Source organism: Diorhabda carinulata, chromosome 3 (genome assembly GCF_026250575.1).
Source record: "Diorhabda carinulata isolate Delta chromosome 3, icDioCari1.1, whole genome shotgun sequence".
NCBI lineage: Eukaryota > Metazoa > Arthropoda > Insecta > Coleoptera > Chrysomelidae > Diorhabda > Diorhabda carinulata.
In genome coordinates this window covers 11,460,386-11,488,379 of record NC_079462.1, presented here as the reverse complement: position 1 = coordinate 11,488,379, position 27,994 = coordinate 11,460,386, and the positions used below count along the sequence as shown (strand labels likewise).

Genomic DNA, 27,994 nt, shown 5'->3' with positions numbered 1-27,994 from the left:
TCGTACATTCTGCTTAAGCAATATAAATAATTATTTTCTTCCTTTAAGAGGTTTCTCATTTCAATTAAAATGAAAAAACAAGAAAATAAAAAATATCATAATCGGAGCTGTTTCTGTTTCTTTCTTCTGTGGGTATCTACGTAACATACTATTGTGTAAGCTTTTGTTAGTTTCGTTCAAAATTCCAGACATCGGTTTTAGACCAAAGAATAAGCCGATGTAATTTTTTTTCATGGATTCTGTAATGGTAATTTGTGTCAGTTTTTATTTATTTATTTATTTATTTATTTACGAGAAAATGGCACTTTTCCTAGTGCAAGAACAGGAGAACACGTAGATGAAGCGTAGGAAGAAGGCATTATTAACGCTTTTACTATGAACCTTACAATGAGTACTAGAGTGTCGAGATTTTAACGTTACTCAATCAAAACTAAGTAGAGCCTCACAAAAAAAATCATTCATACTGATCATATTAAAATGGAAATGGAAATAAAATCGATGGGTTGGAACTTTGTAGATTAATTAACATTCATTGATCAACGCTGTACATGTCACTATTCACAGTTAAAACCCAATTTACAAGAGATGGGATGAATAATTCACATTTGTGGACAAAAAGAAATCTTCAAATGCTATTCGAGAATGTCGTTTCTTGATAAGATTTTCGGTCATAAATAATTCATTAGGTTCTCACTTTTTTAATAGTTCCTTAGGGGGAAAGGTCTATTTAAACCTACTACAAAATATTTTGCCGAATTTGCCAGCGTAATATTTGTTATTACAGGGATGCATTTTAAGTATATTGAGGCATCTCATTAACCTCACTTTTCATTGGCAATGAGACAATATATAAACATTGCTCTTGGCATCAGGAGGATAGGACGTAAAGGTCCTATTTCATGCCCTTCGAAATCCCCTGATTCCAATTCTGTAAATTTCCATATTTTGAGACGATTAAAGCAACTAGCTTCAACAGACAATATCAATAACCGACAACAATTGATTTATAGAATTATAAGTTTCTGTAATACTATTAGAAACGATCCCCAGATTATCCGTAATTTAATACGGCAATTAGCAATTTGGAAAAAATGTTTAGGTGCTGCTGTGTTCAATTTCGAGAAACTATAATGGTCATTTAGTAGCCATATGACATCCTCCCCGAGGGACTCTATATATGCTAGAAGTATGTGAAGTTCCTATACTGCTCTGTTCTTTTTGTTATTCGATTTATTTTTAAGAGTGATCATAATATTAGTATCAGATCTTAATTCGTTATTCAGATGATTTCTGTTGTATCCAATATTGTATGAGATAATACAGATAATTAATATCAATATATATATATATATATATATATATATATATATATATATATATATATAGTATTAGTACAAATGTTGAATTGGAAATTGATTATAAATAAAAAAATGTTTCGATGCAATGCAATCATTTATTTTAGAAAGCGAATAATTCATTGAGTGGGACTGTTTCGAAAATTCTTCCGTATAAATCAGATATAATTTTTCTCACATCGCTATTTATAGAATCTCTAAATTCTTGTAATAATCCATGTGATGCTGCATTGATCATTTTACTTGCGTATTCATTGCAAATACCATATTTCTCTAGACCGTTCAATGTCATCTCATAGTTGTCTATATGTACATCCACTGAAATATCTTTGATTTTTAGATATTTCTCACCATCCACTGTGCATGTATCGAGAGTAATAATATTATTAGCGTGTATTCCAACTGAAATAATTTTGAAAAATTAAAAAAAAGAGTATATCTACAACAAATTTGTAATAAATATTTTCAAGTATTTAAAATATGATTTTTTATAAACTAAAGACAATTATTAGGCTACAATATTATTGGACGCGACTTACATAATTCTTTAAAATAATAACAATTTAAAATTTTACTCGAAATGGGCTCTATACATCACTATTTTTTTCACACTGAAGAGTAGCATTGATTCCAGGTATCGTATCGAAAGATTTAGTAAGCTTGTTTTTCATAAAATTTTAATTATCTGTAAGTTTTATAAGTTTAAGCTCGCATTGATGCGGTGGCAGTTGTAAAGCTATAATACCGCATCTGAGACACATTCCATCGATATTCGAATGAATGATAGGAAATGTCATCACAATAATTAACTAATACGCTGCAGGACTGAAGCTACATTCATAACTGATCTGTACGCTGATCCTCGCATTAATTCGCTGTCCTTTACTATTTGGGCTTTACTATTAGGGCTTCGAAGCCTATCCATAAAAACCTTCTATAAAAACTTTGGAATGCTTTTGGGAGTTATTTCAACTCACTATATTTTTTTAACCGAAACTTTTTAGTATAATAGTAGTTAATTTCCGAATATTCTCTGCGAAACTCTGTTATGTTCCTTCATTAGATGATTATTTCCTGTGAATGCTGATTTTCTGTTATGATTAGCAGAGGTTTGTAGAATTATGCAACTTGAGCTCTACAAATAAAATTGGTAATATTCTCTGCCTTCTATTATAATAAAAATCACGTCTAAAAATAATGTAGACAAGTACTTGTTTAACCCATTCTACATAAATGGAATCAATCAGCAACTCATACCGAATGCTCATAACGAATGCTCGAGTAGGATCTCAACCTTCCTAATATAAAAATCGTTACAAAAAAGAATCGTCATAATTTTGAGGTACTATTACTACTATGTTTTTAAAGAAGAAAAGGAACTACAACAGATTATGACGGTTGGACGAGAACTACCCACACGTACTGACGTAATTTTCCCTGTGTGATTCTTGGAGTATGCGATCGTGTGCCATCGTGATGATGGTCCTCCAATTAATCCTCGTGATTTCTTTTTCTCTCGTAGCTCTTTTCAAAGTTTCCAATTGTCATTATACACGTGATTTATGATCGTTTGGTTTATAACGAAGATTTCTTTTTTCATTTAAAAACACGAATAAATTTAATAATGATGTATACCATCCGTTTCGATGGGTTTGAACAAGACACGCCATTTTGAATTTAATATACCAAAAGTAAATTTTATTGTTTTTCGAGCTCTAGAGATTCTGATGGTGCTTTTCTATTTGTTCTTAGAAGACTAGAAGCTTCTGTTATTTTGATTTCCTTTGTAATGAGTATTCAGTAGAAGTCAGAGGACTGAAAATTTCTGCCGTTACTTTACCTTCAATAACCGCCTATGTCTATAGCAATTAGTTTATAATTTGCATCTGCCTTCTCTTGGAGTACAACAGAAAATTATTTTTTATAATTCAAGAACATAGATCCATCAATGGCCCCTATTACATGAGGAAAGTTCCACAAAATATAAAAGTTTTCAGATATCGTATTAAAAGTGCCTTTCATTTGAAAAAGACATATGTTCGTGCTGCAACTCTTCCCATATTTCCTTTACAGTTTTAGATATAATTTTTCTTAGAGTTGAGGCTTCCATTCAAAAAGTGAATGAACTCGACATCCTGACTCTATGAAATCGGCTTTGTCACTGGCAAGCAATCAGCGTCGTTTTTGTGCATGCACCAGCATAAAAAACGACGCCGGCTCTCAGCGTCTACAGTAGGTGCTGGCTAATCTGTTTTCTCTATGTTTAAGGTTTTAGATATCAGTCTGGAAGAAATATTAAGATTTTCATGAATCGCTCATCCATATTATTACCTTAGAATATTGATGACAGGTCGGCATATTTTTTCTGAATTAATGAGTAACTTCAATTTTTATCGATTTATCTTCATTTTATCCATCATTTATAAAGTATTAATACTTTGAAAATTTCTTCAAATAAACTGACATAATCGATAGTTTCAAACAGAATATTGAAAATTTCTTTATGGATTAGTGGTTTCTCAAAAAATGTTAATGTATCAAGATGTGAGAAATGGTAATTTGATATTTAGCAGTTATAGACAAGTTTATGTACCATAAAGATAGTCATCAAAATGCAGTTATAGTGATGAGTTGATGAGTAATATGAACTGCTCTTTATTTGATATATGGAAAAATTTCCATACTTACAAAATTTTGCAGAGCCATATCCTGAATATTCATGAAATTCCATTGATACTAACTCTCCATCCAATATATAGTCCGTCTCAACGTATACCTCATCAAATTCCATTTGGTCAGACCAACACATTTTTTCTAAATCGACTTCTAAATATTTTATGTTAAACTTATCAACATCATACACTACTGCATTGGAAAAATTGCCCTCGAACTCTTTCCTAGCTGTGATTTGGAATGAATCTATTTTTAATGGATTCAAAGACGGGAAGTTCAATTGTGGAATTCCATCCAATAGTTGACTTCTAAGACAATTTATATTGCTCATTACGCATTCTGACAAATTCGGATCTTTTGTATTGCATGGAGTGATTTTGTTTGCTGAAAATATTAATACGATATCAATGGTATGAAAGAGAAAAAAATTCAATAATACAATATTTCATTCATTACTACAAAACATCCCTGCTTTTAATGAGGGACGATCACATTAATCACGCTTGTTATATAGATATTTGGCTCATTTAAAGACTCCTATAAATAAATTCATTAACCTCGTAATAACTGAAAATACGAATTACACTCTAAATTCAAAATTCCACTACCATGTGAGCACCAGTTCTTCTTAATCTGTCAGTTAAACAATGCGACGAATGCAATTAAGCCTTTAATCACACCTCTACTTACAAAAACAATTTTCCAGCTGCCAAAATTGTCGTTGACCATCTATAGAGTTCAAAAACGAATGAAATGAAAATTATTCATTCCACTCAAAGTAAAAAAGAATTGTAACGCTAACATCGATCAAAATTTCACAAAATGAAGTTTACTGATTTAACCGTTGCTTCAGTCGTGTATTTCTAGGCCAGATTAGCAGACATTCCTTCTGCTATGTGAGCTGTGTGCAGCCTCTTAGTTAGTTTCTCTAGTTCTGTAGCATAGCTCGTCAAGTCCTCATTGTTTTAATGCAGCTTACCTAATTTAGCAGCCAGAAAAAAAACTAAAGTTACCTCGTTTTATCCCATTTTTGAGTTTCTTAAAATCTCCTTTCATCCAAAATTTTCTTGGGATATACATTTCATCTTTAAGGTTCACAACAGAGCAGTCCATTATTTCTTGTTACTAGGTTCAGCTAACTTGAAATATCTTTGTTGAAATTACTTGCCATTGTTTCCAGAGTTACATCAAAATGAATACTAACATGCTTCTCATTATTTATTAGATGAGAGATATCCTTATATTAATCTGCTCTAACGTATAAAATTAATACCAATATAATTGAAATGATTGGAATCTCAGAATCAGCACTACAGTTTAAAATAGATAGTGAACTCGGTAAATTAAAAAATAGAATTGAAAACTGATTAACAACTTAAAAGGTAAACAATACAGTTTCCAGTTCATCCTAACAATAATTCTACATTTAAGTCAGAAAATTATAAATCTGAGAATATGTATTAGTTTGGAAACTATTACTATGTGAACTTTCCTTGTATTTTTTTACTTTCGTCCTTAAACTCTATTAAGCTGAAAAACCATTAATCGGATAATTCTGACTAGGACTATTCTTACAATTGAATGTATGATACAAAAAAGCTTTCCCACAAGATAAAAAATAATAAAAAGCAATTGATCGCCCTGTTAGACTCCAAAATCGATAATTCTTGCAGTGTGATCAGACATTCGCAAACAAGCTTCCACTCTCAGTGAACCTTTGTGTTCTTGGATTTTCACAAGATTATCGGTTTTATATAACCACTTTTCAAGAAGACAACTAACATTCTTTCAATGAGTGAGCGTCGATTTTTAGTAAGAGGCAGTTCTCCTTTATAAACACCAGACGGTGAATTGTGTTTTCAGTATGATATTATTACAATCACGATTCATCACCGATAACGATGTTGCAAATCTGTTTGTCATTGAATTTTCCAATCATAATGGGTTCAATTCATCTTGAATGGTATAGTGAATCAGTTAACAAACCATGAAGGCACCTATGCTAACATCGTTTGGTTAGAATTAGGTAATCTTTAGCAATTGGCTGTGAAGCTACCTATCTCATTCCCAAAGTATTATCAATTTGATCATAGGTCATTCAACGATCTTCGGCTACCACTTTTCTTCCAGATTGAATGTTTTCTGAGATAATCGGTAATCGTTCGTACAGGACGAGGTTCGTTCTGTAATGCTACCTTTCCTCTCTTAAATTCTGCATACCAACTAAACATTGTTCTAGCATAGAAAAAGACTAAAAATTATATTTCACTACAGATTAATTATATTTTTTCATAATCATATTAAATAATGATGAAAATACTAATTTGCAATCCTGTAGCGAAACTAGTTCTGAACAATAGACACAACAAATTTCAAACATTCTACCTAGAAAAAAGAGATTGTCTTCGAAAGTCGTTGCTCCAACACGACCCCTGTAAATTTGAATTGATATTCAAGCTTAAGGCAATAGATAACCATATCTAAAGTATAAATACTGTGAAAGCACAAATTCTCTTAAGTATAACTGCAGCTGCAAAACATAATAATATGAAGAGACGATACAATGGAAAAATGTATCAATTTGTCATAAAATATCTAATACTATGTTTATGTCTTTTCGGAAGTAGAATATTCATTTTTAGCGCATTTTTTACAAGCGTTTTATCCCTCCGTCCGTCTGTCTATTGCAGCAATGTCTCCACAGAAAGCATTTATAGAGCTCGGGTTTTTTGAATTCAATTTTATATAGCCGCAGATCGGCCTAAATGGAAGAAATTTTGGGCATCATTAAGGAAAAATCAATTAAATAAATCAAAACGTAATTTTTCTCATACAAAATTTCATTTGAACTATAGAGCCGCACAAAAATTAGTTAAATAATAATGTAATACTTTGTGAAGACTTTAATCAGGATCTTTCAACGCCCTCCAAATTCGAAAATTTTTTGAAAGCAACATGTAACATTGATTTATTATCTTAAAGAGAAGCTACAATAAACGCAAATATAAAAATTGATTGAGTCTTTGCAAAATTATGTGTTCACAAATTTCAAACTCTTATTCATGATCCGTATTTTTCATTCTATAATCGAATTATTATGAGTCTCACGCCGAGAGTGCGATGATTTTTTACTTGTTTTTCTTTTTCTGTGTATCATACAATTTCACCATAAATTGTTGTATGGTTCCGAAATAACTTGATGTATGTTTTAAAGACATACTTCACTAAAAGGAAGTAGACGATTATATTTGTGTACACTTTCTATGGATGTAGTTCAAACCATTTCTATCGGATTAAGCACACAATACGGGGGCAGTCTTAATAGAGAAATATTCTGGACAGGTAAGATGTGTTACTCATAACAATTGACAAGAAAATGTTTGGTAGGAGGTGATGAACCATTTTTAAAAATAATGCGATGGTCATGTGGTAATCAGCACATTATTAGGAACTTTTTAGCGGTTGTAAGCTTTGTATTAGTACAAAACCATCGTTTATCCTGCGAACAGGAAGACGTACACTTTATTTCTCATTCAGTCTTGGTATATCTCAACACTTGAATGTTTAAAACCTTTTTTAAAATACACTTAAGTGTCTCTAAATATTTAAAGCTAGAATCAAGATATACACGTAGTTTGCTCTGCATTATGTCCAATGTTGACACTAAATTGGCTTTATAAAAGTTATACACTATCTATTGAATGAAATCCTTGGTTGTATCGGTTTTCGGTTAACTTTCTGCTGTTTTAACACAAAATCTATAATATCCCTCACGTGCACAACGCGATATATGGTATAATATGGAATGGAGTTAATCATTCAATCCGTTCAATAATACCCTTTCTGACTGATCTCCTCGTTCTTATCTCAGGGAATAACTCAAAAATATTCCAAATAACCTTTTGACATTGAGTGTATAAAGTGTGTCTACTTATGTTGGAACCATATGGGAAACTTATTGATTAGAAATTCTGCATGGTCCAAAAGTTGAAATGCAACTATCATATATCAGCAGTATACAAGGTTTGTAAAAAAATTTGAATTTTGTTCAAGAGTAAAGTATCTTTAGTTTTCACAATTCAGAAAAATGTTATATATAAAACTTGTATCAGACCAGTAATGACATACGCCATAGAAACGAGGGCGGAGACTGCAACTACTAAGCAGATTCTTAGAACGACCGAGATGAAGACATTACGCTCAATCACAGGGAAAACACTAAGAGACAGAATAAGGAGCAATGAAATTAGAAGAATGTGTGACGTTCCGGATATAGTGAGATGGGCCAGAACTAGAAGAAGAGTATGGAGAGATCATGTCAATAGAATGAACAACGATCGACTGGCGAAAATCGCAAAGGAAGAGAGACCCAATACAAGTAGACCGCCTGGAAGACCACCAAAGCGCTGGTATGAGAGCTGGTCCTCGCAGTCACAACTTAGGCTGCCTCTTTGAAAACACAAGACACAGTCTTAAAATAAGAAGAAGAAGAAGAAGAAGAAGAAGAAGAAAAATGTTATGAAGTAAAGTTGTTTTGAATTAAAAGTTATATTCAAATATGTGATTACAGCCATTTATTATGTAAATTTAGGTTTTGTGATTATCATTCCGTATTAATTATTCTGGCGGAATAAAATTTAACGCAATCTGGGATGTCCTGACATGAAGTATGTGACAGTGAATGTCAGAGTGAGTTGTTGTAGACAATTACAAAATATTATGTATTCAACAGTTGAAAAAAATTTAAATGAATTTAAGGCTAGTGGAAGTATAGAAAATAAATTTAAGAACAAATGCCAAAAACGGGTTGCGAATGAAGACGTTATGTGATGCTTTCTGTCGTAGAAGACTCAAAAATTTCATTAAGAGAAAGGGCCTCTGCAATGCAAATTACTTCAATAAGTAAAGATACAGTAGCAAATATTTTCCATACAAATCACAATTTGTAAACACGTTACTATCAAGTGATTACGATATTCGTTTTGAATTCTGCGCTCTGATCCAAGGAAAGTTGGATGAAGACCCGTTTTTTACAAGAACTATTATATTTTCCGATGAGGCAACATTTTCTTCAAACGGAATCGTCTCATCACAAAATTGTCGCTGGTGGTCTAACAGTAATCCAAACTTTGTAATAAAAACTCGGAACCAATATTCTTTTAAAACGAACGTATGGTGTGTTGTGTACAAAAATAAATGAAATGAAAAAAGAACAATTAAATGTTTATAAAGAGAAGATGGATGAATCGAAGCTGTAGGACATTGAATTAAAATTTAATTACGATGGATGCGATCTGATGGTCGCATCTTAACTTTTAGAACATGCAAAACTTTTTATCAACAATAACTGTTGTTTTCCATATGTTTCCATCTTAAGTAGACACGTTGTCTTTTCTTTCGACTGACTTTCGAACTGTTATGTTTTTCATTATTGGACCCTGTATGGATACGAAAAGCATATCAAAATAATTATAACATGCATTAAAAACAACAGTTATAATCGGCACTTCTAACAGTTGAAACCAAGCAGCAAAATCAATCAGCCGGTTTTTTTGATCTGAAAGCTTCGGTGATAATTTTTTCGCTGGCGACCCGGGATACTACTACTTGTGGCAGGGATAGATGGTCTAACGACAAAACGATTTATCTCATTTCGAAATAGTCCTTCGCAGCAACTGAACTGCAGTTACAGTTAAAGGACCTATTGGTCATTCGCGACGCACCGCCGAGTATAGGAAACTAACACTGGTAGACCGTTTTGCTACCGAGTTGCTGACCAATGACAATGGTTTGAAAAGAGATGATCTATCAATATGCATACACTGTATCTTCGTATTCTATTGATACCAACCAGAATTACAGCTTCTTTAGACAAACGGAAAAATGTCATCTACGTTTGAGTTAGTGCAAAGAACTGAAGCATGGGAAGGTATAATACCGTAATGTCGTATTCAACGAAGGACACCGACTTTATCACTATAACTATGGTAATGATGCATAGATATACGCAGGATTGTATTCAGGAAAGAGAGATAGAACCAGAATCAGTTCCTACCGTTCTGCAGTTAAGATAATTAAGTTCATATTTGCAATATCCAACAAATATACCATAAGGCGGATATAACAAGACTGAGAATAGTAAATTAATAAGTGGACTGTCCAATATTTGAAGGGGTAAAATAACTCAATAAAATTTTCGACTAAGTGCTCAAAATCCATAAAATATATGATATATAGATGCACTTAACTCTGCTACTGCTTAATTGTACAGCTGTGATATGAAAAAGTAAGGCATGAACGCTAATGACATCAGATAAAGAAGAATTTTGAAAAAGAGCGTGATGCCAAACATGCTAATTAGTGAAATAATATATATAATCACAACATAACATTATGGAATTTATCAAATCACTTACAATCTAATAGTTTGGTCATGTCCAACGAATGGACAACTATATGGAGTGGAGCAAAAGAGGAGAAAGGAAAAGACCAAAAACTAGATTCATAGTGTATAACGTCTCTTACAGGATGGTAGTTTTTTTGTCAGCTACACACATCTTTAAATAAAAATTGCTATTTTTAGTGGATAAGATTTCCTAATGAAGCTCAGTGGGATCATTGAATTGAATGAATGTCTACCAATTCAAAATATATGTTCATGATAACTGTTGATTTTTGTGTATGATGATTAGGAGGCCAAGTATAACAAAACAGATTCAAATATTTCCATTCCTGATATATTCTGGGTCAATACCCAATATGCTTGATATCCTTGATGGATCTCTGATTAATATTTCTACCTTCTAATAATATTTTTGAAATTTGGCCTGCATTTCATCAAGTACCATATTTTTTTCCATTGAGTTAAGATATGACCATTTGACTTTCATGGAATGGCATGAAATGCTTTTTTACGAAAACAATATTTGATTCTCATTCTTAAAGGCATGAAGTCTTTCTAAAAGTTTAAGAAGAAATATTAAAATATATTAAGTGTACCAATTTAACAAATGTTCTATTTAGGATATGTTCTTATTGTATCAGTCATATTTCTTGGTACACACTTCAAAGAATATTAAAATTATTATATTATTTCCAGAAACATCCGTTAGTTATGAAAATATATATATATATATATATATATATATATATATATATATATATATATATATATATATATATGAATTTGGAAAAAAATTGTACTGATGAATTATTCCACTTACGTAGTTTATTAGTATTTGCAGATACTATCACCCCAAAAATTATACTCACAATTATCTTCATTACTTCTATATATGACGAAGTCAACAAAACATACAATATTTCAGATTATAATAAGTGCTATATATGAAAATTACTAGAATTATTAAACGTGACTTCGAAAAAATTGATTAGCAGATAACTCCAATAACAGTATTTTGAAGCAATGCTATCGATGCGTAGGTAATAAAAACAGTAAAAAATGTAATTAACAAATAATTTTTTTTGCCAATAATGTGATTTTAAACGAAACAATCCTACAAACCGTCAAACTGTATAATATTAATCTCAAATTATTGTATTGTAAATTGAATGTTTAAATTTTTGGTAATAACAGTAATGGTCATTATACAAAATTAGCTCAATACCATAACTATACAACAATCATACTAACAAACAGGGAGAGAAAGTATTCAACTATAATAAAAAAATAACCAATAGTAGTCTAAAAATTTTTATTAAAAACAAATGGTAATTAACTATCGAATCTTTTAAACGAATAATAAATTAGAATAGGTTATAAAACATAAACTAAATTTTCAAAATTCAAAATATTTCAGTTAAATGAAATAAAAAAATTATATTTTATATTGAATTTCTTGTCTTGACTCGCTATTAAAGTAATAGGTTAAGAAGTCATCAATACGAATTTTGAAATAATAAAACCCCTTTTTCATAAAGAAGTTCCATCAAGATTCACTTGTTTACTCACATGTTTGTTCATTAGAATCTTGTATTCAATGAGTGAGGAAATAAAATCTTTGTTTGGTTAAAATAGATTATATTTTGATATACTTATAGTATGTGATCTATTGAATAATCGTAGTTGTCAAGTTATATCTTATATATAAGCATTTTCTTATTAGAAACTTGGCTGGCAATAAAACACCAAAACTTCAATATATTTTCCGATATTTCAAATATTATTTTATTATTAAATATTTTAAATAAATATGTAATCATCGTCTGGGAAATAATTAATAGATAGAAATCAGGGTGGTGCATATTGCATCATCTTTTTTCGCGAGGTAAACGGTGCGTGGGCGAGGGGATACTAACATGTTTGGATAATTGCACTCGTGGAGTTTTAGTAGCCATGAGTTATTTCGACTTCCATCTTACGGAAAAACAGTTTTAATAATTTATCATGTGAAAAACTACTGAATATTTTCATTTCAGTTATGTACAATAACAAAGATAATTTTCCTAGACCAGATTCGAACCTTTTACCTGCTATGTGAGGACACGCAGCATTAACATTGAGCTATCACAGACAATAAATGTGTTTGTCGTATATCTATTTTCAGATACGTACCATGCTTTTTCAAACAATTTTCAATATAAACTTAACTCAAAACTGTCAACAATATTGTTTGCTTAGATTTCTCAGTGTTTCAATATTCTCCGTTAAATTTTGGATATGGATATAGAAATAATAGAAGCTGCTGAAGTTACCCTATTAAATTAATTGCAGGAAAATTCAAGGAAAGTATATAATATCGCATATAAATTTTTCACTGGTAGAAGTTATCATGAATAACTATCAATAAATACGATCCTCTATAACATTACATACCACATATTTCTAAAGCTTATACACAGATCTTTGTGATGATTATTATGGAAAGATACGATTATTATAATTACTATGTACTATCTTTAAATGGACAATAATATATTGTATGAAATATATGTTAGAATAAAATAATAGTGTTTTTATTATGTGTACAAAAATTTTTCAAAACAAATATTTAGAGTTGTGAATAAGGTATAGTATTCTACTAGCGAATAATAAGTTATTATTACCTTAGTGATTTAAAATTTACCAGGTAAATAATAAACTCCATTATACACTCTTGAATAATATACTATTCCTAAATTATTGAATTAAATTTAAGGCTATTAATAAAAGACATAACCCCACCGCTGTTATAAATAGTTTCAAATTTGAGCGTTGACCATTACATCAAACATCCAAATAGCTTACATTTGTAACTTTTTTGTTGGAAAACTATTCCCGATTTGTCAAAAATAAACGCAAATGATATATCGACTAATTTTCAAAGTAACGCTTCCGACTTTACCCTCGCCCCTTTTCGCGTACTTAACTGGTTAATCAAAACTATAACAAAGTTTGATGAATAATGAGGGTTTGCGAAGGTTGCCAAATTACTAGCGTAGGTTTCATTAAATTTGAATATTTTGGTTCAAGTTAAAATTAGAGTTATAACAGGAGGTAGAGATGTGACGGATGGGTAAATATTATCAAAAATTTTCCCGTCATTTCAATAATAATTTCGTGATTCCATAACTTCGATACTGAATATCATCTTAGGGTAATATATATATATATATATATATATATATATATATATATATATATATATATATATATATATATATATATATATATATATATATATATATATATATATATATGCTAACGGACTCTGCTTGCAAATTATTCATGAAAATTACACGCATCTGAATTAAATTAATATTTCTATGGGAATCAGCACTATTTAGTACTTTTCGATACAATTCGATAAGAAGTTAGTACGGATTTATCTGTCTATTCTTCTTGCACTACACACGTGTGTTGCTTAATTAGTTTGTTGGTCCAAATGGAGCCTCTTGCGTCTTCCTCGTATTATTCACTGTAACACACAAATAGACCAAATTGGAAAACTCATAATGGAAATATTGAAGATATAAATTCATGTGAACTTCACTTTTCATTTTTCTGGGATAAAATTTTCAACGTAATGGGAGTAGATACCCTCCGGTTACTTTTAAAAATGGTGCCCGGTTTGGACCAATCATACTTCATAGCGAAAATTTCTTGAAATCGCTTAGAATGTAGTAGCAAGACTCTTTCACAGGTACGACGATGTATTTATATCTAGTTAGCCTAGACCACTTCCATGAATAAAGAAAATATTGTGTTACCATAGCAACGACCAATAACTTATTAGAAGTGTCCTGTGAAGTTTGACGTCAAAAAAGTAATCCAGAGCTACGCAATAAATTAAAAGAAAAATGATGAACACCGAAATTGTGAAAATCAGTAAATTTTAATTTCAAGCCATCATCAAGTACCTGTATTTAGAAGGGTTAAGACCTAAGCAGATTTACGAAGATATGCTTGATACCCTTGGTTATCAATGTCTTTCGTATGCGATCGCGAAAATTTGGACTGCAAGCTTCAAAAGAGGTAAATTTTCCATTAAAGATGATGACCGATCGGGAAGGCCAGTTTCTGTGTTAGTCCCCGAAAATATTGATGCGGTTCATTCCATGATTTTATCAGACCGTCGAATTGGGCTAAAACGGATATCTGGAGCACTGAATATTTCATACGAACGCGATCATCATATAGTTTACGTCAATTTTGACATGTGAAAAATTGCTGCAAAATGGATCCCCAAATGTTTGAATGTTGACCAAAAGCGTGCAAAGGTAGAAGCATCGCGTTCGATCTGTGTTCGATTTGAAAACGATGAAGACTTCTTAAACCGAATTGTTACTATGGATGAGACTTGGATACATTTCTACGATCCAGAAACAAAGCAGCAATCGATAGAATGGCGACCCTTTGGTTCTCCAAGACCTAAGAAGTTTCGGGCCCAAAAATCTACTGGAAAAGTTCTTGCTTCAGTTTTTTGGGATTGTTATGAAGTACTCATGATTAATTTTTTGTATAAAGGTAGAACAATAACTGTAGATTACAGTTCGACATTACTGACCACTCTAGGGAAAAAATTAAAAAGAAAAGACCCTATCCAAACGTGTTTTGTTTTTGCAGGACAACGCCCCTGCACTCAAATCTCATGCTGCCATGCAAAAATTCATGATTTAGGGTTTGAATTAATAGAACAACATCCTTATTTACCAGATTTGATTCCGTCCTACTATCATTTCTTTCCTTAACTGAAAAAAAGTTTAAATGGTCGTAAATTTTCTTCCAACCAGGAGGTAATGAAAGCTGTGAAGGTCTGGTTTGCAGAGCAAGAAGAAACATTTTTTTTGAATGGTCTAGAGACGTTGCAGGTTCGCTGTAATAAATGTATCATATTAAGAGGAGAATATGTTTAGTAATAAAATATGTTGACATTGGAATTTCGATTTGTTCTATAGTAGTTTAAGAATTTTTCAATATATCCTGGTATAATCCGTCTACTTGTGCATTAGCTATTTACATACTAGGAGAGAAAAATTTTTTCTTTCCTCCCGTGTATAACTTGATTTTATAAATGTATTTATATCCTATGAAAAAACCGTATTTTCTCTTGAGGTATCTTTATATATTTTTATACCCTACTAAGAAATTTGCGAAAATTATGCAGCTGACAAGTTGATAATTAAATAAGTCATATCCAATGATGTCACCTGCAAGTCATTTTGGCATCAAATACCTGGATGCTATGAATTCTGCCAATACATAAAGAAACAGCTATGACGTAGCCATTTCAAAATTTTAAACAAAAATATTCAGAAACGAATTTTAGCATAACTGAAGATGACATACTAAAGGATCTGACTGAAAATACAAAATGTTCTTCCTAGTATTAAAAACGATTAAGAAGTTTTCAAAACATTGTTAAAAATATCCCCCTCATAAAATCAGTTTCTTCCCCGGGAGCCAAACCGATCAGGAGTAATTTCCAGAACGTCATGAAGCGCTTGCTTGCTCTTATTTCCTGGTATTTTTTGTTGAAGATCAACTTTTCCGAAATATCTGTCGATGTAACGTGATACTTACAAAGAACATCTAATTATCGTTGAGTTGATTGAGCGTATGAAGTGATCCCTTTTGAAGTGATTGGCAATTTATGATTATTTTTTTCACATTTTAGGAGAAGAAACTCCTTCATCACCTTTTACCAGCAATTTATGCCTTCACGATAACTTGTCTTTCTTTTTAATTAATTGTAAACACTCTCTGACGTTTTTGCTCCAGCCTGAATTTATCTAGAAGAATTAATTGTATGCGAAACATTGTATATAAAACCTCCCATCACTTAAACTGTCCTTATAATATTTTATGAGTGTCAAAGACGGTAGTAGCTACAAAAACTGAAAAGAGCAGTTGTATTGATAGTTTGAGCTCCTGATTGAGTGATTTCTAGGAATTTTTTGGGGAAAATTATAGTTTCATTTTCATAAATCATGCTTTTGAATGTTTGATATATTAATATTTTAATAATTTTTTAAAAAGTACAGGCGAAAAAATAGATAAACACAGCCTCAACAATTGAAGATATTCTAGAGATAATATCGCGGCAATAAATCTGATAGTACTACACAAGCTTTTGGAGAGGATAAAAGAGAAACCACTGAATCAAAGATTCCTAATAGTATCCCTAGTACAATTACAAGCGGAAGAAATTAGTGATCATGGATTTCTGAACCAGGAGTAATCTCACAATCAGACCACAGTGCTTCTTCGGTCGTTAACAAGAGAAATCCCTGTGATAGAAATAATAGAGAACACTTAAAACAGCTTATCATAATTTAGTCTCGAAAATGATGAGCCTAAATATAAATATTTTGGGACTGAACAAAGTTCGCTGCCTGGGAAAGGAAAAATATTCCATTAGAAACGGAATAATGTACTACTCTGGAGAAAATGAATACGATCCTTGCCATTGAAATGGAGTACCCATTGTAGTTGACAATGAAACAAAAGAAAGTGTGATAGGTTTACACCTCTCTCAAACCGTGTTATGCTCCTACAATTGCAATGCAAGTTTGTTAATATATTATAACTATATGAAACCACAGCAGACAAAGACGAACAAGAGTTAAAGAAATTTTATAAAGAAGTAGACATGATATTAGAAACAATTACGAAACATGAACCTTGTATTGTTCTTGACAGGCTGGCCATACGTCCCGGTTTGGCCGGGACAGTCCCGTTTTAGACCACTTTTTTGGCCGTCCCGTCGGTTTCCGAAAATAATCTACAATGTCCCGGTTTCAATGAAATAATGCTAAAAATAAATATTTTTACAAATCTAAGTAATAACTTACTTATCAACAGTCTCATCGTATCTCATTAAAGCTTACAGCAATTGGAATACAATCAGTACAGTATTAAAAAGTGTAGAAGTATTCATATTTGCGTGCAGCGACTGTACTTCGCCAAGAGCATAGCTTTTCTTGCTGACTGTACCGCCGCGCCTGCGCAAGTCGGTGAAAGCCGCCATTGCCAGTCAAGAGTTCTCGCTACTCACCAGCAGTCGCCAGTCTGGTCTGATGTATTAACTCTGTGTGTACAAGTACAGTCGTATACGTGTGCTCGGTTTTGTGAACTTCGTCTGTGTAAACTTGTGATTTGTAAGTGTCATATAGTAATATGAATAATGTCTCTCTCAAAACAGCAAAAACGGTTATGTGTTTTCAATGACGATTTGGAGAGAGAATTTAAGTTTATTAAAACTGACATTTCTACTACTGACAGATCAAAAGTAGTGTGCAAAACCTGTGGTGTCCATTTTTCTGTCGCTCATGGAGGAAGAAATGATATTACTCAACATACAAAAACGAAAAAACATAAAGATGCTGAGAAAGCTGCCAGCAGTTCTTCTTCTTTGCAGCATTTTATATTGAAAAAGCACACCGATGATAAAATTTCTGCAAACTGATTAAAAAGCTTTATGAGCCAAAATATTCATCCGGAAAGACCAAAAGTGAGGCAATCGTGTGTAATGTCTTAGCGCCGTTATCCATTGATGAAGTGGACCAAGAGATGAGTTCTTGTGGGTCTGTTTCTCTCAGCATAGACGCCTCAAACAAAAAAGCAGAAAAATGTTTTCCTATACTTGTTCGTTATTTTTTGCCATTATCTGGAGTCCACGTTAAAATTATTTCATTTTCGTCACTGCCTAATGAACAATCTGAGACCCAGAGCAAAATGCTTGAGGAACTAGTGAAGAAAAAAAAATCTCAATGAAAAATGGGTGGCTATATGTGCTGACAACACTAATACAAATTTTGGCGGGGCCGCTAGAAAAGGGAAGAATAATGTGTAGCGACACCTTCAACAAAGTCTAGGGAAAGAGATAATCGGAGTAGGGTGCGGTGCCCATATAGTCCACAACTGCATTCAAACAGCTGTGGACACTCTGCATTTTGATATATCTAGAGAGGAAGAGGAATTTATTCCAACTAATGTGATAACACTAATATTAGACTTAGAGGAGGAAGGAGAACTGAATGTCCAAGACTTCAAAACAACTGTGAGGAAGTTTTAGAAAACATGTGTTGACTACTTAGACAAATGGGAATCGAGCTTCGGTGGCGTACAAAACTTGCAGTGGATTTTACTACAAACAGTTCCGTCATGGAGTGATATCCAGATCAGCCTGTCTAATCTAAATGCTAAGCAGATAAAAGAAATATCTGAGGATCAAGCTGAAGAAACCAAACTCTTTGACCAGTAGCAGTGTGTAAAAGGGATTGTGTCTGAAAACATAAAGGAATGGAACAGAGTGGACAAAACAAAGGCTAAAACTCCTGTTGACGAGAGATGGAAGCAAATATTTTCAAAGCTTAATAGTGAGGACATTGCATATGATGCTATTTTGACAGTAGTTGAATTTGCAATGTGTTTGCCAGGAACCAGTGCTCCCGTAGAAAGAGTTTTTTCTATTATGAACAATTTGTGGACATCTGAAAAATCACGTCTTGATGTTATGACAATGAGTTCAATGTTGATGGTTCGAGTAAATTTTAAATACACTTGTGACCAGTTTTACGAGATGCTTTTGAAAAACAAAAATGTATTGAGACAGATAAGTTTTTCCCAAAAGTACTTTTGGTATGATAAAGATAAAGCTGATGAGCAGGCTGGTCCCTCAAACAGACTAGGGGGTCCAACAGACAAACAAAGTTTTTAACTCAACAGACTTTCCATGTGTAGCCAAAGTTACAAATATTTCTAAATAATTAAATGCAAACTATAAGTTTTATCTACAGTGGGAACAATAAATTGGAAGAAAATTGTGTGTGTCAGCTCCGACGCACGACTGGAGTTTACTCCTTAAGTTCGATAGTCTAACCAGACGCAAAAAGAGTTTATTTAACTTAAAAAAGATTGATACTGTATAAAAGGTTAAATTTGTCAATTAATGAAAATAATATACATATATAAATATATATTTATTCAATTTATTCATTTCATATACATTTATTATAACTAATCGACGGAATATTTTACATTAAACTTTTTACAATAGTCAATTTCAGATGTGCAACCACGTGTTTGTTAGATATTCCGGCAATATCATCTACACCTCTTTCTGCCATAGTTATTTGAAAATACTTTCAGTTCACTTTAGCGGAACACAATGATAAAAATTAAAACTTCACAATAACAATATTAATTATTGATATTTATAATAAAAACAGCAATATAAGTATGTCGACACTGACAAATTAGAAAGTTGCGCATCATAGGATGCGCACCAAAAACGTAACGAGGTCATTCATCGATAGATTTTACTCCTCACATTTTTCTAATACCGGGCCCCTTATATATGCAAATCGATTCTTAAGGAGTAAACTTCAAAAATAAATAACTCTAGTTTTGATTCAACAACAAACTCAACCCATTCCCAAAAAGTCTAAGGTAAACCGCCCTAATTAATTACCTCACCTACCTAACACCAAATATTTTAATGTATGAAATTTGTTTTTTGGAATAAGTTACAGACTGAGAAATATTTATATAGCTTTTTACTTTGTTTGTACAAATAAGAATCAAAGATTAACGACGGCATTAGGTTGGTGACTGCATTTAGGGTGGTACCGGTTTACCTTATAGGTTTTCGGACTACACAGGATCCCCCCCCCCCCCGAAGTACAGCAATGTCCCGGTCCAGGCCAGGACATTCATGGCCACCCTAGTTCTTGAAGATATGAACGCTAATATTGGGAAAGAAAATTTAAGGACCTAGTAGGTGAATACGGATTGGGAGAAAGAAATGAGAGGGAGATAGAATGCTACAATTTGCACAGGCAAATGAAGTAATAATAACAAAGCCTTGATCCTGATCATGAATGACATATAGTAAGAAGCTAGATAGAATATATAATGATCAGAAAAACGCTTCGAACTAGTATAAAATCTGTCCAAAGCTACCCAGATCCAGATATGGAGTCAGATTATAATCGAATCGAAGCGAAATTCATGATAAGGCTCAAAAGAATAAAGAAGAGAAACTAATAGAAGTATCGAGATAAATAAGCTTAGAGAAAATGGAATGACACAAAGAGTGAAACAAGAACTGAACATGGAATTGAGAACCTTTATCGAAGGTATCGAAAAGATCAAAGAACCAGAAAATCAGAAAATAAATGGAAAATGATAAAAGAACAATTGGTACTAGTAAAAGACTATTAAATACAGGCAACAAAGAAGGAAAGAAAAAAGTATGGATGAACATACTATCATTGATGAAAGAAAGAAGCAAGCACAAAGAGATACAACGAACAATAGAAGAGTAAATTATAGAGGCAAAAAAGAGATAGCTTAATGAGAAATGTGAAGAGATAGAAGATATATACAACTTTTTGATGACAACGGAATAGCAAAATCAACATCAGAAACAAGGAATTTGGAAAGTGGATTAGATATAACGATAGGAGAAATCAAACATGCACTCAAAAATATGAAGAATAACAAGGCACCTGGACCTGATGAGCTAACGGTAGAACTACATAAGCAGTTTGGGAAAGACCAATTACAAATATTGGCAAATCTTTTCAATACTATTCGTAAAACAGGCACTATACCATCAAATTGGCTTTCATAACAATCCCCAAGGAAACAAATGCCAGAAAATGCGAAGAATATCGGACTATATCATTAATAAGTCTTATGCTTAAGACATTCTTGAAAGTAAGAGACAAGAGAATTTATCGAAAACTGGAGAAAAGTATGAGTGACACTAAATGTGTCACTGTGTGCAGCTGTGAATAGAAGAAGAAGATACAGAACAATGAATAAAATGATTCCACATCACAAAATTTAAGTGGAAATAATTGAAATGAAATATGAGAAAACAGTAGACATTTTGAAATAGGGTGGAATAATAAACATACAAGATATATGTAGAAGAACTAATTGAGCCAGTATAGACATATAATGGAAATAAGCCAAAAATGTATGTCCAGAAAAATTAGGGGTATCTAGAATTCTCTATATTTTTCCTTCTCATTATAATCCAGTTTATACTACAGTTGGTTAATTTTTCAATGATAAAGGGAGCATCTTTTTGCCTTGACTGGAAAAAAAATTATTGGACCCATTTAAGAGATTAATTTCAATTAATTTTTTGAGTCTAAATCGATTTAAAGAAGTAAATAACGCATAACTCCTATCTCTAATTAATTCTTTCTTTCTCCTGTTTGGCCGATTCTGTGGGCGATAGTCGAGTCCATTAAAAAATATTGCTGCTGTCAAGAACTGCATTTTTCTACATGAGAAATTATAGCAGGGATATATAGCCATCACATTATTCTATATGCAATTTGACCCGATATTTAGCTTGACACTCAACGTATGACAGACGAACAGGAAATAGCCGATGTAAAGTGATAATACAGTGATATTGCAAATAGCGCAAAACCTCCTTGACGATTGCAGGGAAATAGATGATAAAATGAGTTTGAAAATCAATAAATTTTTTCAAGCAAAGATGTACATTTTTGATACATCTGAGTCAACACTATAAAGAAATTAACTTCTCTTTTCTAATTTGCAATGCTTTCAATAAATTGGTTCAATATTTTTTTTTAATTTAGATGAATTTAATGTCTAGAATAGTGAAGTGTCTGGCAAACAGAAATAGACACGTGTAAAGTGAGCTCTTAGTAAGGATTGAAAAAGTAATAGAACAAAACAAAAATCTAATACGAATATCAACCTAACATAACAAACATAACTGAAACTAGGAAAATCCGCTGAAAACTCTAAACAACTTCCCAAATAGTGAGTACAAACAACATACTTATCATAATTATTGTACAAAATCAACACGAACAAATAAGTATCAGTCAAGTAAAATTTTAAAGATAAAAACCATTAATAGCCGCAAAAACATATCTACCACAGATAAGGGGAAGTAAAAGAAGACAAAAATTAGTTCACGATATAAAGACGAACTAACAATATTAAAGAATTACGAAAAATAGAGATTTAACAATAGAAAATAAATTTAAAAAACAGAAAGGACAAAAAAATTGATTCAGATGATGACTATTTAACAGAAGAAAGAAAAAGGAGACCATTAAATGAACCAAAAAAAAATATCAACTAAAAAAGGAGTAGCATCGCTAAGAAAAAGGAAGAAAGAAGATGAAGACAAACTAGACAAAATACTGAACATAATTACTGAGATGAAATCAGACCAAAAAGCGATAAAGAGAGAGACAGAACAAGAAGACATCAAGAAATAACCAAAAAAGATTAACAATAGAAAATAAGAAACTGAAGGAGGAAAATGAGAAGATCAAAAAAGAAATTCAAAAGATCACAACAGAAATGATAGATATAAGAAGATCAATTGATCGACTTGAAAAAGAAAAAAAGAGAAGTAATTTGGTGCTAACTGGAATAAAACTGAATACAGAAAATGAAATGAGTCTGAAAGAAGCAGCTGGAAGAATAATAAAAACGAACCTGAAACTGAGTATTCAGGTGAAACATGCAATAAAAATTGGAGAGAAAACGTGCTTGATAGAATTAAACACGGAAAAAGAAAAAGACAGTATTCTCCAGAATAACCACAAATTAAGAGAAATCAGAACAGAACAAATATACATTAATGAAGACCTCACACGAGGAGAAATGGAAAAAAGAAAACAACTGCGGAAAACAGCGAAGGAAGAGACAGAAATAAAAAAAACTATAAAAGTTGGTTACAATAAAATAACAGTAAATGAAAAATAATGAAAATGGAACCACGCAGAGAAAAAAAATGGTAAAGCCAAACGATTCAAAAAAATAATACAAGAAAATGAGAAAACGGAAGAAACGAAAGGGCAAGAGCAGGAGAAAAACGACAGTAGTAATAAGTTTAGTGATAAGAACAGCTCTAGTGTTGCAGAAATACAAAATACATGAAAATAGGAGGAAAACTAGAACAGAGATGAAACCAACTGAAAACTAGCAAATACAATTTTGAAACAGTATCGACCTTTAACTATCTAGGAATAACGTTGGGACAAACAACCAGAGAGAGGATAAAGGATAGGATACAAAAGGGCTATCAAGCCTATGGAAGAAACAAACACCCACTAAAAACAAAAACATAACCAAACAAAACAAAATAAAGATGTACCAAACCCTAATAAGACCATTAATCACATATGCAATGGAAACAACAGTAATAAACAAAAAAGAAGAAGAACTTGAAAGAACCGAAAGAAAGATCATGAGAACTATAACAGGCCCAATCATAACACAAGAAGGAGAAAGAAGAGCAAAGTGAAACGAAGAAATAGAAAGAGAACTGGGGAAGGAGAATATAGTGTGACACATAAAAGCACAAAGGTTCAAATGGGCCGGGCACATAATAAGAAGAAAACCAATTGAAATGATGAAAAGAATAACGCAATGGATCCCATTGGGGCCAAGGAGAAGGGGCAAGCCGAGAAAAACTTGTAGAAACGAAATAGAGGAAGACATAAGAGCACTCAATATAGAAAACTGGAGAGCAAAATTCCGGAACTGAAAAGAATGGAAAATAATAAGAAAAACAGCTAAAACAAACGGCAAACCAAAAAAGAAAAGAAAAATTAGAAAAGGAGAAGTAGCCCATCTCAACAAAAGGGATTTAAAGCGGCAAAAGCAATAGCCATAATTCATATCGGATAGGAAGGTTTGATGATTGTGATAGTTAAGTTTAGTATAGCGGTTTTTAGAATTTCATTCCATATAGCTCTATATTTTGGTGAACATGAATTGCTTCTCATAGAAGAAATTCTCGACCACTTTACTGAAATGTTGTGGTGTTGAAATTCGAATAATATCCAGCAAGCAGTTTGTTGTTGCTTTTCCTACCACACTATATAACTTAATTTGTTAATTGGTCTGTTTAGACGGAATTTTCTTTTCAAATTTTCATTTTCAACCAACCTGTTGACTCACAGGCTTTTGATTGCGATTGATGATTTAATGAAAGCAATTATGATATATTCAATTATATCGCAATAAATAGTTATCTCAATTTTTATATGAGATAATATAAAGAATATTGTAAAACTTTTAAATCAAACACAATGTCACCAAAAAATGACGTTACCAATTTCAATTGATATCAAAACGATGAAAAAAATATTAATAGCTCGGTTTGTAATTTTTATTGACTCGCGGGACGCGAGATCCAATCTGGACTGGAAAATATTTAATTTTCTATTTTTGTCGTTCTATAATAAGGACAACGAAGTGGGACAAATGTAGAAATAGATAAAGCAAATGACGAAATATGAGCCAGTAATAAGAAAAAAACGGAGAAAATAGGTAAATTGGTATAAACATATCCTCAGAATTAAATCAGAATTGCAGGATAAGTGACTGAAGCACTATTATAAAAGGAAGAATAGGTAGATTAATCATAGGAGATGAAAAAAGGTAAAGAGTAGTTGATGGAAAGAGGTCAACAGGAAAGAAAAAGAACGAAAACATGAGGAACAAGACATTTTTTCCTAAATTTCTGAAATAACTCATTTATATGAAGTTCGTTAAACCAGCTTCAAACACTATGGTTGGTAGACCGAATTTTATTTGGGACGTAAATATAATTTACCGTTTCTTAAAACTTACTTTGCGAATTTTTATTGATTTATTTTGTGTACCACTTTCTAATCTCTCTTGTAACTAGTAAGAAATAAAAAAATGTTTATTCACGGTTATGTTAAATTTCACAAATTGAATTAGAGCACACACCAAAAAGACAGTCATCAGCCCATTTCTCTAAGTAAGCACACCCCGTATTTTTTATTGTTGTCAAAAAACCCAAACACAATTAAAAATACTAATTGGCAGGAGCTAACCCGAAAAAAAATCAGTAATTTACGAGAGATGGAACAAAAGAGTGCTTGTTTTATCTGGGTTCAGTATCAGGGTTTTTGAAACTTATGTCATGGGAGTTATCTTATCTATTTAATCATTAATAAACAAACTCCTCATTGTTAATTTATTGGTCAGCTAGTTCTTCAACAGATTCAACAATACTTTGTTTTCTTTGTAAATTATTAAAAAAAACTAATTTTAAAACAAAAGAGACCTGAAAAACACTTGGATGATGATATTTCTATCAACGTCAATTTGAATATCGAATTGTGAATTTTATATGTTTCAAAATTTATACAAGCATTAATACTATCAAAAATCACCGAAAATCTTAAATTAAATTATTTCCCAAATGATGAATACATAAGTATTCGAAAGCTCGGAAAATATATTAAAGTTAGTTCACCTAGGTGTTTCCTTGGCACGTTCCTAATAAGAAACCACTCATAATATAGCTGGCAAAGCCTTCTTCACAATTCACATACAAATATTGGATACTGATCAAACAAAGGTTATCATTCAAATGTTCGATTTCATTATAATATGAAGTATAAAATTTATTATTAAATAAATTAGTCTTAGTAAAAGAATAATAACTTGTTGAAACTGCTTCCCAGTTGAAAAAGTTATTCGTAATATTTTTCAATACAATGGAGAAATCAGGTGGTATCAAACTTCAATCAATCTAGTTGAGGAAATAGGTAGTTAATTCCTCACAAAGAGCCGCCAACGATTTAAGCAATTTCCACCTAAAATTTTTTAATCAATCGAAAACTATCAATTTCCACCGACGGCACCGACTACATATAAATCTCCAGTATAGTATCGAACTAATGACCGTTTTTCACCCTGTTCTCCACTCATCATCAGTCGCTTTTCGACCGGAAAATCCTAGAGAAAAATTCTTCAATTTATTTGATAAATTAGGAGAGCTATAATTCGCGATGTGTGAGAGCAGCAAAACTTTCGGAACATATTTCAGGCGGTATGCTTTCCAAATTGTATATAATAAATGGCGTGGATTAAAGGTTTCCGAGATATTTCATCACAGAGACGCACGTCTCCTGTAACATGAATATTGAAAGTACATCACGAGTACTAACTCCTAATGTAACATAAGTGAAGCACGTGTAACATTTATCTTGTGATGTTCTATATACCTCCATTGTCCAGAAACTATTTTTTTTTTATTTATTATTTTTGTTATATGTATCCATTCCATTGCTCGTCCACATTTCTCCCTTATACTGTCATCCTCGTTCGGCTATAACACATTTGCTGAACTGATTTTATTATTGGGAATTTACTTCTCATTCTCATTTTCTTTGCATCCTTCTTTACATAAAACTTACATTTATTTTTACATATAGAAATCTCTAAAAATCATAATGAATTCCTTGCTGCTAGATCTGAAAATCGTTTTAAAGAGAGAAATTGAACCTTATCATATTTTCCTTGCTGCCTGAACAGTATCAAGGTCTCTATGTAGTGTAGTATCGTGAGAACCTTCACATTCAAGTCATTCATGATTAGACTGGTCTGCAATGAAATCCTCCTCAAAAAATTTTATCATAAATATAACGATTCCGACGTTCTGAATCTATTCTCATTGGCCGATTTTTCCCATCACGTCTAGATTTTTCGATATGACTTTTTTTCAAATTTCAAGAGTTTGGATTTTTTTTAATTTTTTTTTCGCGTCAATGCATAGAGCTCATGTTATGAGCAGAGCCAATAAATATAGAATAGATGTTTGAGAATTATTTTTACAATATAATATGAATTCTATGTAATTTTAGGTTATAAAATGTCACAATCTTGTAAAAATTCTACAGGCTGTTTTTGCTACATTTGTAGAGAATTCGTACTAAAAACACAACGAAATGTCATGACAACAATTTGAAGTGAGCCCCGGATCATTAAATTGATTGTTATTTCTGCATGAAATCAACACGATAATTCTAAAATAAAAATAAAAATAAGTTTGTTTACCCGAACGTCGCATCTGCAAAGAGATCAATTCCTCGTGGTGAAGGCACTTCACCTCCATTTCCACCAATTAATGAGAAGCTTAAACAAGCTAACTTAAATGATCTTGTTAGAGACTTGGAACTTCATTGTAAAAATTAGGCTGGATTATTTTTTTATTTTGTTATGATAATCGGTGCTTAATTGTACGTGACAATCCGTGTTTAGAGAACAAAATATGATGAATTCACGAAAACAAGAAGGAGTTCTTGCAGACCAGTGTTATCTTGTGATCCTGTGATTCGTTGTGTTTTTTCAGAAATTCTCGGAACCCCAACACCATAATACCAACTGATCCGATATTTTGAATTTGTTATAACAACAGAAAATTGACAGTTATGCACACGATCATAGTGCACGAAAGTTAAGTCATGTAAATAGTACTTTCGCAAGCGATTTCAATTTTTTCTTGGTTAACCGATTAAAGTGAAATTTCTGGAACTTTTGCTGATTTCATATTGAATACACTGCTAACATCAACTCTACACCAACACGCTCAATTACACTGTCTAGCGCGCGTTTCGCGTAGGTTGTTCGCCTTTAGTCTCTGAAGACGATAACTTCGTTATCGAAACGCACGTCAGACTGTGTAATTGTG

The 27,994-nt window shown here is 32.1% G+C and overlaps 1 protein-coding gene across 1 annotated transcript; it reads right to left on the bottom strand.

Annotated features, from left to right (window-relative positions):
• Positions 1-1,433: 1,433 nt before the first annotated feature.
• Positions 1,434-11,373, bottom strand: LOC130891391 (uncharacterized). Its single transcript, XM_057796111.1, has 3 exons — positions 11,252-11,373; positions 4,044-4,412; positions 1,434-1,757 (listed from the first exon to the last, which is right to left on the bottom strand). Exons 1-3 carry the CDS (start codon positions 11,310-11,312, stop codon positions 1,459-1,461), a joined length of 729 nt encoding a protein of 242 aa, XP_057652094.1. The 5' UTR covers positions 11,313-11,373; the 3' UTR covers positions 1,434-1,458.
• Positions 11,374-27,994: the final 16,621 nt, after the last annotated feature.